General features: G+C 39.2%; 1 protein-coding gene across 2 annotated transcripts in view; it reads right to left on the bottom strand.

The window, feature by feature from the left end:
• dagla (diacylglycerol lipase, alpha) overlaps window positions 1-13,449 on the bottom strand; it is a 38,147-nt gene that overhangs the window by 10,805 nt on the left and 13,893 nt on the right. For both annotated transcript variants that reach the window (XM_067588005.1, XM_067588010.1), the window contains exons 2-16: window positions 8,871-8,972; window positions 8,512-8,723; window positions 8,204-8,305; window positions 7,965-8,103; window positions 7,724-7,811; window positions 7,007-7,141; window positions 6,819-6,896; window positions 6,057-6,181; window positions 5,557-5,707; window positions 3,902-3,985; window positions 2,341-2,418; window positions 1,992-2,072; window positions 1,608-1,750; window positions 497-565; window positions 334-406 (exon numbers count right to left, since the gene is read on the bottom strand). In XM_067588005.1, coding sequence (XP_067444106.1) covers window positions 334-406; window positions 497-565; window positions 1,608-1,750; window positions 1,992-2,072; window positions 2,341-2,418; window positions 3,902-3,985; window positions 5,557-5,707; window positions 6,057-6,181; window positions 6,819-6,896; window positions 7,007-7,141; window positions 7,724-7,811; window positions 7,965-8,103; window positions 8,204-8,305; window positions 8,512-8,723; window positions 8,871-8,965 — 1,653 coding nt within the window. In that variant the 5' untranslated portion in view covers window positions 8,966-8,972. The remainder of the gene's footprint in view (window positions 1-333; window positions 407-496; window positions 566-1,607; window positions 1,751-1,991; window positions 2,073-2,340; window positions 2,419-3,901; window positions 3,986-5,556; window positions 5,708-6,056; window positions 6,182-6,818; window positions 6,897-7,006; window positions 7,142-7,723; window positions 7,812-7,964; window positions 8,104-8,203; window positions 8,306-8,511; window positions 8,724-8,870; window positions 8,973-13,449) is intronic.

The following is a 13,449-nucleotide window of genomic DNA, read 5'->3' as shown; positions in this document are numbered from 1 at the left end:
TGACAGGTTATGTGGAAGCATGCAGTTTATTTTAATCACCCATTGCAAAACTTGGAAAATGCACCAGCTCGGAGAGAACAAGATGCTACTCGGTTTATATTGTTTTTAATTTGTGAAAACGCTAAAGTTTTAAATATGAATGTGAGAACAGTTGGAAAAAAAAAAACGTGAAAATTAGAGAAACTAATATTATTATTTGTATATTTTTAAATTATCAGAAAAAGGCACAACTTGTTCTTGGAAGAATCAGCTGATGGCACAATGTATGAGTCTCTGATGTTTTCATTGTACAAATGGTCTGTCTGACTTCTACAGTGTTGAGAGTTGAGTCACCTTTGGCTTGTTACTTTTCTGTAAGACTTCCAGAAGGTGGCGTCGGAAACCCTCCAGTTGTGACAGGCCAAGCCTATGAAAGACCAGCAACAGACATGTTTATGGTGGTAATACTGCAGTAATCAAGTTAGCGTCAATATACTGGATTTAGTAAAGGAGATACCTTGGTACCAAGTCTTTTCCTAATACCACAGAGGTGACAAACTCTTTGGAGTACTCCATGGCATCCTCACTGGGTAAATGAAAGATGGAAACATTAGTCACATTATGTGAACTAGAAATGTGGAGAGAATACTGAGGGGAAAATAGGCTCTTCACACACATTTCCAACTCACACTTCCAAACAAACATTTGCTTTAATGTCTGAAGCCAATAATAGTATATGATAAACTTTACACCATTCTTCTCAATTTTCTAAGGTTTCTCTGACCATATTCACAAGAGAATTATTGAAAACACCGACCATTAAAATCAGAAAGTAAAAATGAATAGAATTCCTGCCCCTGCAGAAGACGTGAGGCCTCGCTTCCCATTTGCTTATGCGTCACTCACTACATAAATAGGTGTAAGCAACAGCAACTCCTTTTCCACAACCTGCTTTGCATGTGTGCATGAATATTAGGTGCAATCTCACAGACAAGCATATGGTCTTGGGTGTCATTAAAACAGATTTGAGTAACGTTGCAGAGTTGCTGGGTTTTCCAAATATGGAACTGTTGAAGGGTGTACAATAAATGTTCCAAGGGAGATGTTGAGTAGCTCAGATCAAAACAAGTAATTGAAAGCCTTAAAGCACAACAGGTAACATCACAGTGACACTGAGGTGCACAATAAAGAATTTTAAACACACAATGTATCACCATCTTACTTATACCAGCTGTACCACTCGTATGAGAGTGTAGCGTACAAACAAGAAACAATGACACAAAATTTTCACAGCTGTGCAGGCCAGTGGGGGAATGTAATGACTAATTAGGGGCATTATAGTAACATTCACTGAGTCCATTTATACCAGTAGATGTCTTGATATCAGAGCATAATATTAAACAAGACCATGTTTATTCATTCATGGCTTGGGTGTAACCCCTAGAGGACGGGTATTTTGATTAGGATAATGCTTTCTTTCATCAAGGAATTGTTGTGGGAAAGGACAGACAGAATGCAAACGCTAAAGTCCTCTATACTACAGCTATTATAGGTTTATACAATAATTCTGATTTCCCTCTCTTGTATAATCTTTAGTAAATCATATAAACACACATAGATTTACTCACCTAAGAAGGCCACCGGGAGGGGAGTAAGAGTAGCAGTGAAGTGTGGGGTACTGAGGTCTCAGCAGGAATGAGAGGATAGCAGCGGTGCCTGCACCAAGAGAATGCCCGACTATCACCAGCCCATAGTGCATGGTGCCCTTGCTCTGTGAGAGACAGCCAGAGTCATTACACTCACAACAGCACACTTTTGTCACCACAGTGAACATAATCCCTTTAAAAATTGCCTCTACTGCTGTTTCTAGAGGGATTATTTGTTTATCTCTGTAAAGTTTCAAGGCTAGTAAAGTGTTGAAGAAAGTACTACAATACCAAAACACAGTCCAAAATATAGAAAACGTTCATTATTCAGCTCGTCACGTCTGGATACAGTATTGAGTCATGTACCAAATCTCTTCCAAAGGCTTGTGACAAGATCATTTCCTGCTCCAGTTTCTTCTTAATGTATTCTGCTGAGTAAACCATCCCCTAAGAGTGGAGGGAAAGAGAGAGAGATTCAGTGGAGCGTAAGATGGCAAGGGTGAAATATGGGCAAGAAGTCTGCCTCATTAATCTCTTATTAAATATCCTCAGTAATTATTCTACTATTAGCAGCTGAAATGACCTTTGGGGTCTGGAATAGTATTGAAATTGCACTATGGAGAACAGAGACACTTGAAGAGTTAAAATCTCTAAGGATACGGTCTAGTTGAGTAAAAGTATTGGAGATGAGTGGTTTACAACAATAAGCTCTAACCTTGTGACCAAGCCACGTCCCATGCTGCTCCTCCACTGGCAAACGTTCAGAATCCCCCGTCAGATCAGTCAAGGCATCCTGATACACACGAGACAAGTTAAAAATTCTACAAAAAGGCAGCATAAAGCACAAAACACAAGTGGATAAAGCAAAAAAACGGGGAAAATTTAGACAGAGAACACAATGAGAACAATTTAATAAGGAAGTGCACAGGATTTTAGGATACCGTTCATAATCTCCACTGCAAATCTGTTTATTTGTTAGAATGTGATAACTGGGGTGTGGTGGTGGCTACAGTAGGCTTTATGGCACCGACCATGAACCTCAACATCCCTGGTTCGCATCAGACCAGGGAACTTTGTTACATGTTGTCCCCAATCTCTCGTCCCAATCATTTCCTCTCATCTATCTCCATCTCTATATTGCGATCTAATAAAATGTATAAAATCCTGTTATTAGACAGAAAAATAATACAAAATGTATTAGTATGTAGAGATGTATTAACTGTACTTGGATATACCAAGAGCTATACAAAAAAATGGTATATCCAATGCAGTCTCAGTTTGAAATTATACACATTTTTTTAAACATTAAGATCGGTTTGCTTGTTGTGGGGAGTACAAATCAAATCTGAGCAAAGAGCTCCATAATGTCTTCTGTGACTCTGGAAGGAGAACGCCTGACAAATGTATTTTTAGTTATCTTGGCCTGGGCATGGAGACTTCAAATTCTCCAAACAGAAAGCTTGTGTTACAAATTGGGGGCAGGTATTCAAAAGATGCAATTTTTTAGCATGCAGGAACGGTCTAACCAATGACAATTGAGGATATCCAACCCTACAGACGAACAATACTCAATTGCTGGACGACACCTTTAAGAAATCATGATCACCATTCCTAAATTGCTGATGAAATATTACACTTCTTCCATAATGTTTTTTCCCAAAGCAAAGTTTTCCTTGGCTCAACATGAGGCTACAGTGGTACGTACTGGATGGAGGAGCCAGAGAAGGTGCTTATTTGAATTATGAATTATGCTTGTCAGAAGTTTAAAGTTTGCCCAGAAAGCAAAAAGAGCTCAACTGGACACTGGTGATCAACAAAACACCTTAGATATTCACAAACACCCTGAAAATATACATTTCAGCTTTGTGTTTGTAAGTTCCCACTTCATTCCGATTTGCTAAATTGATAAACTACATGTTTTGACTGGCTGAGAGCAAAGCATTAGAGGATTATGAGAAGAGTAATTGCTGTATTTTCGTTTCAAACAATGTTTTGCCTTTTTATAAGGCCATTATTCATCTCTTACCGGTTGTTTTTAAGACATGATTTGAACCACTACAGAAAGTTTCAAATGATATGTAAAAATGGATAGGACATATATTTCTGAAAGTGGACAGTCATGCCCCATGCGTGCATGGTGTAGGAGTATCAGAACACTATTAAATATGACAACTTCACTTGCTCTGGAGGTGTTAGTGAGGTGTGGGGGAAGCAGGGTCAACTAATGTTTGGAGAGGTGAGAAAACGTTAAAACAAGACATGAAAGCTAAATTCACCTTTGGCGATAGGGTTCCTCTGATACTGATGACAACCTTCTTTTTTGCATGATCCACTGCCACAAAGAACGGAGTCTCATAAACCTGAATGGAGGACGCAGAGCAGACAGTAAAAGTGACAAAGTGAGAGGGGCAGGACAGGGGTTAACTGGGGAGACGACAAATACACATACAACACATGTAGTTTTCACTTTCATCCCAACTAACTGGGCACTTGTATAGTTTTTGTCATCAAATCTTTTCCAAGTTGGCACAGTCATATAAATCACTCCATAAGAGAAATTTATAGATGAAAACTCAGCAATGGCCAACTTCACTTGCTCTGCTTTACAAATCACAGCTATTGTGTGGCTCAGTTGCTACCGTGAGTGCTATTCAACATAAAAATAGAATTAGCAAATTTAATATTCTATGTAATTAGGAAACTATTTTAACAACCAATGACTTTACAGACTGTCTGAGCCTGTTTTATATTGAGGGATTATTTTGAATGACTTCTGAAAAGTGTCCATTTGGATGGAAGAGTGATGTTGGTTACGCATGGCTGTACTGAAAAAAAAGTTGACTTTCAAAAACTCCACAAAATGTTTCATTGATGTATTGGTTTGGCAACTGCACTTTACAAGTAACATGAACATTCTGTTGTAAATTTCTATAATTCTTATTTTGGGTAAAAATCTGGCATTTTTACTCATCAGCTTCATTGGCTAGACTTGGGGATACAGCAGCATTGCTAAGCACATCGTTACAACAAAAGTGGGTAACAACACACAAAATCACACAGGTTTAAATCAAGTCAACAACAAACCAAGCCACTCATTGGGAAATGAAATCAAAGCAGATCATACCTGAGTCGTCCATTATAGAAACACATTGGAGTGTAAAATTTTTGTGTCATTGCTACAGGGGTAATAATCTTAACTGGATTGTAGATCGATCAGTTAATTGAGAGCCTCACTTTCAGGCTGAGTTCCCTTATCACATAGATGGTTTGGTATTAAATTCTCACGCTATGCTGTTAAACACTGCCAAAAGCCAGCAAGACGACATCATACGTTAAGGGCAGAAATGCAATCCCTACTACACCAAAGTGGACACTTTTTGGCTGCACCTCAAGATTCTGTCCATGATGATTATACATAGAATCTGTGACAAAACACAGCCTTGGTGAAGTCCAACACCTCGTGAGAACGAACTCAACTTACTGACGAGGATGCAGACACAGCTCTCACTCCACTACCCATATTTCAGCAACTGAACTGGTGAGTGAAGTGTTATCAAAACAGATACAATTAATGGCCAAAACTACAAGAAACAGTAAACCCACTAATGTTGCAGTAGATGTACAGTGCTGCGCAACAGCCCAGTGTAAAGTGGTATTTATTTGTCTAATGTCCTGTTTACTTTGCAAGCATAACACTGCATGCACAGCTCGGGGACTCTATAGTATGTATGCAAAAGCCTGAAAAGAGCACACTCTAACTCACCTTAACTGTGCACTTTTCGAAAAGACATCAACACAAAAGGAAGAACAAATGAAAACATTATCCTGATGCTGTTTATACACTGCTACACAACACCCATCCTTTGGTTGATTCAGGAAGTAAAGCCCAAACACCTCTGACTGCTCGTTAGCCAGCTGTCGGATTACTCACAGCATCATGGCAGGAAGTGTAGACAATGTGAACCTGCTTGAGGTCCCTGTCCAGGAAGTGTCTGCGTATGGCCAGGACATTACAACCGCAACAGTTGTCCTCCTCCACTGTCACTGACTGAGACAACCGAGAGCCAGACACTGATGTGCAGCTGGGGTGAGAGAAAAAGGTGGGATGGTTATAAGAAAACAGGAGACATATAAAGACTAATAAACAAACAAAAGACTGATTGTAAAACACCAGGTGGGACAGACGTAAAACAAATTAACAGGTACTACAGATGTACAATACAGTATCCCAGTGCAGGCAATCTGGATACAAGTATGTGATTAATTCAACATTGCTTGTCAGTGAGTGGGTCTAACTAGAGTGGTATTGTCTCAGTGGATTACCACTTGGCAAGTGTTGACGCATGTGAAATTTGATCTGCACTGGAGAGGCTCAAGAGACACAGAAGCCAAATAGATCAAAACTGTGCGGGTGTTTGCTTGAGTGCTTACGGGCAGGAGCTGACGAGGCGGCACAGCCCACAGGCAGGCTTCCTCATCAGGTACATGGGCCAACCATATGCAGCGAGGGCAAAGAGCATGTAATAGCACACATCCTTGTACATGTTCATCTCAGCCTGGGAGAGGGAAAGAGGCAGACAGACAGACACACATACACACCCATGTCAGAATAACTGAGGAATACACGTAACAACACATTCAGAAATTGATCCTCAAGTATTATTTCAGATAAATACACAACAGCAGAAAAAAAGCTCAATACCATTGTTTTACTATTATGTGACACATATAATAAAAGACTAAATTAGTTTATAAGAGTTACATACTTAGATACATAATAAATAAATCTGTTATCGTTTGTGTTTTGTCTTCATCCACAAAACTGCAATCTATGGCGCCAAAAGGCCTCTAGGTCTCTTCAAACATTTTTTTAATCTATTTATCATTATTCTTTCTTTTTTAACTTTGTGAAACTTTCTGGAGAAAAATACTGATGTCCTTGTGAAACCTTTTACTACCTACAAGCCCTCTCTTGTATATCATTTGCAATTATTTACCTTACTTAAAAGCAAATAATATTATTATTAATTATTATAATTATTTCAAGGACTGAAAACAGCATTTAAGAGTGAGTACAAATGCATGTTGTATTTTTGTGATTCAGTATTTGATTGTTTACCTGAATTCTAAACATTTTAACGTTAACAAGTGTCTGTTCATGTGCTTAAGCATGTGATATGCAAACACACTTACCGAGTTCTTAAGGTCCAGGTATCTAGTGTTACGTGTGACAGGCATTCCAGATAGGAAGGCTAAAATATCATTGTTGGCCTTAACAGGACAAAAAAAAAAAACAGAATAGGAACATTATTTTTATTATAGCACTTAAATATCACAAGCATGGAAACAGAGACATGATAGTATATTATAGACAGTGATACCTGGTCCAAGATAGAAGATCTTTTAGACCTCTGTCGCTGGCGGAGAAGTACCAGGCCAGCAATAATATCACTAGGCACAATGTCCAGGTCTCTGAAGAACTCTGCGAAAAGGCTGGCCACTTCTGAATATGCATCCTGGAGAAGAGAGCGGCAGATATGAGTACATCTTGGCAAAGTAACAGTAACAAAAAGATGACTGAACTACAGGAGGTTTTCCACAAAACAGACGTAATCAACAGACACAATCACGTACTAGGACAAGTGTAGTAAATGAATATGTATAAATAAATACTATGTCCCAGATAATCGTGAAGATTTAATAATGTTTGAATAAACACCATGTCCAGATCCAAGAATAGCCGTGCAGCACTTTTGTTTTTTCACAGCTTTTATGGATTTGTTTATTTGAATTTTGTTCTGTTACAGTCTAGTAGAGTAAATGGTAGTTATAATATAACTGAACTTATTTAGGGAGGCTTGTGAATTGATTGAGCCTGAAATTAAATCATTATACATTCATATTTTATATGAAAGGCCCAACGTTGTCACTAAGTAGCTGTGTAATAAGCTTCTTTGCGTCAGTCTTGATTCATCTTGTCAGGGCTCATTTTATTAACTGGCTTACTAGACATTATCCCTGACATATTTCTGGTTTTATTCTTTTCTGTTTTCCTATAACCGCAGAGAGGAAACTACTAAGTGTGTAGTGTGACTCACTGATTGTGTATCCTGGGCTCTTGTGCAGCACATGAAGAACTTTAGTCTCCTGCTCCAGCTGCTGGCTTGGCCTTCCTCCAGCCTGTGTCTAATGGAGAGAAAAGGTCAACAGAAACGGTCAAAACTGAATTAATGTGAGAAATAGGTGATATTGCATGCCTGGATGCTGTGTTTTAGTTGAGTTCTGTGTCAAAATAAAAAGAGATGAAGAGAAATAGAGAATCTGAGGGCCTAGTAGTACCTTAATGTGTACGTAGTGAGGTTGCGCTGACGCCGCCGGGTGGCTTTCAGTTTGACAAAGGTCCGACCAGTTGGATCAAAGGTGCACATGAGAGTAATGCAGACGCTGAATATCACCAGCCAGTTGCATGCAACGATTCCTGCAGACAATAATGAAACAGAATTCACATTCAAGCATAGCAAACTCCTTTTAACTCAAAATTTCCATTACTATTCTCTTTAACGCCCTCTTTCACTCACCCAGAGCCAGGTTTTTGGCAGTGACATCAGAGCATGGCTGGTAATACTGGACGAGCCAGGCAATTCCCACCACGGCATATACTAGCTCGACCAACAGAATAGCTAGAGAGAGAATGGAGGAAAGAGAAGGAGTGAGTGGAATAATGATCAATATCTGCCCAATCAATAAAAACAGTGTTCCAATCTTAACACGGAACCACAACTAATCCTCACAACCACCTCATCCAATTCTCACAAGTATCAAGAGGTATCTGTACATAAAAGAGAGCCTCATGTACAAGAAAAGTGTGTGTGCCTGCATGTCTTACCCAGCCGTATATAGATGACATACTGCACAGCTTCCCTGGGCTGTGTGTACAGAATGCTGCCTCTCATGCTCAACCACATGATGGCGCTCTCACAGATAAGGCAGCTGACCAGGATGCCCAGGTACCCTCGGCCATGGTCCACCAGTGTTACAGAACAGGACTGGTCTGAGCCGTAGGGGAGGCCGAACAGAACCACCGACAGAACCACCAGCCTGAGCATGAAAGACAAGGGCAATGTAGTAATGATACAGCAAAAACAAACACTCCTTCGTACAGGGATACATTGAGAAATAAAAAAATAAATATATATATCTGCAGGAAAAAAAAAAATCAATACAGTGAAAGAAACACTGACTCACCAGATGCAGTGCAATAGAAAAAGAAAGAGGGCGGGCAGCACCAGGTCATCACTGCCAACTGACCAGCGCCGCCGAAACATCACCATGCCAGGCATCACTGCCCTGTGGGAAGATCAAGGGTGAGAAAAACACCTTCAGGGATGATGGGCATCATTTCAACCTTGCATCATTGTTTCAAAGCCTATTGTGTCTAATTTCTCTACATACATTTTGAAAAGCTTTAACCCAATTTCCTATATACTGCACGTCATAATCTTACATGATGTCAAGCTTCAAAACAGCTTAAGAAGGAAAGAAAAGGTAAGAAAACAACATGTTTATACTGGTCAGAAGCTCAGCATCATCAGCATGAACAGGGCAGTGATTAACTTTCTGTGTCTTGCACTCTCTATATGTTAAAACTGAGAGCGAACTGCAGGGATTATAATGGAAACAGCCTTGCCACAAGAGAAGAGTGAAAGATAATGGGAAATGGAATAGATGAGACTAAGTGGGTGAAGGGATGTAGAGAAAATGCACTACTTAATGAACAAAAGAATGAGAACCAGCTTTGATACATGATGGTACCATGCCGGTTATAGCCACGTGAAGAAGCTTCTTTTATGTCACTGCGGTCTATTCTCTTTGTTTGAAAGCATTGTGAGTTTACTCAAGTTACCTCCGGGCTAAACTGAAATGAACTGTAAAAGACATGGTAGTAAGGAAATGGCAGGGAGAGAAGGAGCCACAGAGAGGCTGATGCAGACCTCATGATGCTGATACAGGCTGATACAGCCTTTATGGAGCTCTGCTCCTGCATATTTGCTGAAAACTAAAGGACAGCTTTCACAAATCTGACAAAAAATTATACCATCCATCATGCCAAAACCATTGACTATATACAGTGCATTCAGAAAGTATTCAGACCCCTTCACTTTTTTCACATTTTGTTATGTTGCAGCCTTACGCTGAAATCATTTAAATTCATTTTTTCCCTCATCAATCAATACTCAATACCCCATAATGACAAAGCGAAAACCAAATTTTAGATTTTTTTGTAAATTTAGTAAAAAGGAAAAACTGAAATATCATAAATACATAAATATTCAGACCCTTTGCTATGACACTTGAAATTTAGCTCAGGTGCCGTCCAATTAATTGGACGTGATTTGGAAAGGCACACACCTGTCTATATAAAGTTTCACAGCTGACAATGTGTTCAGAGTAAAAACAAAGTGATGAGGTCGAAGGAACTGCCTGCAGAGCTCAGAGACAGGATTGTTTCGAAGCACAGATCTGGGGAAGGTTCCCTAGATCACAGTGGCTTTCATAACTCTTAAATGGAAGAAGTCTGGAACAACCAGGAATCTTTGGGGGAGAAGAGCCTTGGTAAGAGAGGTGATCAAGAACCTGATGGTCACTCTGGCTGAGCTCCAGAGATCCTGTGTGGAGATGGGAGAAACTTCCAGAAGGACAACCATCACTGCAACACTCCATCGATCTGGGCTTTATGGCAGAGTGGTCAGACAGAAGCTTTTCCTCAGTGAAAGACAGAGGAAAGCCTGCTTGTGTTTTGCAAAAAAAGGACTCTCAGACTGTGAGAAACCAGATTCCCTGCTCTGATAAAACCAAGATTGAACTGTTTGGCCTCAATTCTAAACATCATATCTGAAGGAAACCAGGCACTACTCAGTTGAAGCCAAAGGTGCTTCAACTAAGTACTGAGTAGAGGGTCTGAAGACTTATGTGAATCTGTTATTTCAGTTTTTCCTTTAATAAAAATGCAAGAAGTTCTAAAATTCTGTTTCTGCTTTGTCATCATGGGATATTGAGTGTAGATTGATGAGGGGGGAAAATGAATTTCAATGAATTTAGCCTAAGGCTGCAACATAACAAAATGTGGAAAAAAAGTGAAGTGGTCTGAATGCACTGTATATAAAACATGTAGAGATGAGCTTAGCAGCTCAACTTAATTTTAAGTCTTCTTATTGGTGACTGTCCAGCCCTCCTCTGCTTTTAATATTGGTTCAAAGCATTTTTTAAAAAGTTTTTTTCAGTTATTGAGAAACTGGCAGCACCCTCCTTGTTTCAACCTTAAATCCCACAATCACAGTTGTTCAAGTCTCCCTCTGAGTTGTGCCTGCATGAAATAGCAAAAGGGACAGCTGCATCACTGCCTGGTTAAAAGGTGTAAACGTAGGATTGTACAAAGACTTTCTGGTTGGAGCTTATTAACACTGCCGCAAATATGTAGTAATCTACATTTCAATAGGTTTAACTTTAACTACAGAAGCAATTTGGTGGGATCAAAAAGCAGGAGCTGCAAGATCTAATTTGTTAATTTAAACTGCTAATTTAAATGGATCAAAAGAGACAGTGATGTGCAATTGTGCATAAAAGTTAGATCTTGTGGCCACTGGTCCGATTGGACCAAGACTGCAGAAAACCTGGTGGCAGCATTCCTTTGTTTAATATTTTTCAAGTTTGTTCCTGTTGCTGTTCCTGCTAACACAAGTAAGGATTGAGAAGAAAAAGCCTCTGCATAACTAATAAATATGTAGGCTGCCAATGAATTGTAAAGATCAGATCTTGCCCAGATCACAAGGAGTTCCCCCTACAGATATCTGCATTGGACTTGCCTCTGACCAAATCATTTTAATCCTCTTTACCAAACCATGTATTACATGTATTCAATATGGTAGCTCAGCACATATCCTGAATTGACTAAGAAGGACAAGAGAGGACATCGTCCAGTCTCTAAAGTATACAATTCTTGTGCAGAGAAAATCCTGTTCCTGGATTGTACCTCAACAAGAATACACATAATTACCTCTGAAGGAATAAATCAGAAGATAAAAACATTCAGTGAGGCATTCGTGCTACCACCTACATAGCTCTCAGTAGGGATGTGTAGAGTATGACAGAAAAACACTGGCATTTCCTCTGTCCAGATCTGGTGGAGAAGTAGTTTTTTTACAAACCATTCACTATTTTGTTAAAACAGACGTTTATTTATATAATCATTTATTTATTTTTGTACGCAAATGAAATGAAGCCAGTATATCTCGGTAGTGTGGACCACCAAGACATTTAGTGAAGATATGACTGCCATCGACATTACAGTAACCCTGACACTTACTAAACTGTAAAAGCAAAATTCAGTATTTCAGTTTCAACAGGGGCAAGCACATGTCATGTATTCAGGTTTATTTCATCAGACAAAATACTTGTCTGATGACAATAACAAATACTACTGATCATTTGCTCTGATGATTTGAAGACTTTGCAGTGCTATACAGCTATACAACAATAACCCTGTTACTTTGTCTAATTGCTATTTTATTCTATGTAGAACATTACCAAAAATGCGTACTAATACTGAATGAAAGAATGTTTGTAGTGGTTTGTTATGTCATCAAGGCTTAAAATATATTTTTATCCATATAAGCCAGCCCTACTATTTCTCTCTATTGAGTTGGAAATGAGTCATGAACTTACACATGGATGGATATTGTCACAATTTAACAATAAGCATGATCTGCAGCTAAATATGAATCACATATAATAGGGTGACAGGACATGGCAATAATTAGCTTCCTCTCTGTTCTATTAAGAGAAACAAAATAACTGGTGGAAGTTAGTTTTGCTTTTTGAATCATCCTAATCCCACTATTTGCCTGACTGTGAAATGTCTGCTTTGACTGCTTGAAAATTGACATTAAGCTGCAAAGAGCTATACTCTCCTTCTTTCCTACATTAGAAAATATTTTGGTGATTAAAACCATTTTTTTCTTTGGCAAGACAAATCAAGGGACATGATTTCTTCATTACATCACACCAGAGGGGTTGGTGATTAGTGGCTATTGGTAATACTTGTGGAGCTAGATAAGTAGGTATGGTGGCTGGACAACTGAGCGGGCCATGGCTTTCAGATTTAACTGCTCATCAAGCCAGTGGGGTCAGCCAATGTAGTTTAGCCTAAGCAGATACGATGCAGATATAAGGCTGGGTCAAGCCACAGAGTATAAGCTCTTTGCTTGGGTGAGGATTCAAAGGCAGTTTTAAGGTACAGTAGGTCAGGGTTAAAGAATGAAACAGTGTCCCCTATTAGGAGGCTAGATAGATTTATAACAGCACAGCAAATTATCTACAGAGCCTGATCAATGGTCAATGGTCAAGACATCATGTTACATTACATTAATACTTCCATAGGAATGCTCACCCAACCTTTGGCACTTTTATTGTTATGTATTGTTAACTGTTGCAGGGCAATTTATGCTCAGTAATTACGTCAATGTTTTAGTGGCACAAAAAAAAATTCACAGTTTTCACTACAACTTAGCCTGAGCTATTTTTGAGCTATTCTTTGAGCTATTCTTTGATGCAGTAACTAGCTAACTGCATCAAAGCAGGGGAGTCAAATCATGATCAGTAGAGTGGCAGTGTGAAGGTTTTCCTTCCAATCAAAACACTACAGCAGGTGGTTTCACTGATTGGCAAATCTTCAACCAAAGAGAAAGGACAAATCAGTGAAATCAGCCTCAGTGGTGTAAGGAAAGTGGTGTAATATTTTCTCTCAGCCTTCCACTGCAAATGATTT

This window comes from Thunnus thynnus, chromosome 1, assembly GCF_963924715.1.
Source record: "Thunnus thynnus chromosome 1, fThuThy2.1, whole genome shotgun sequence".
Taxonomy (NCBI): Eukaryota; Metazoa; Chordata; class Actinopteri; order Scombriformes; family Scombridae; genus Thunnus; species Thunnus thynnus.
Note: the sequence above shows the minus strand (reverse complement) of the source record. Positions and strands in the feature narration are given on the sequence as shown.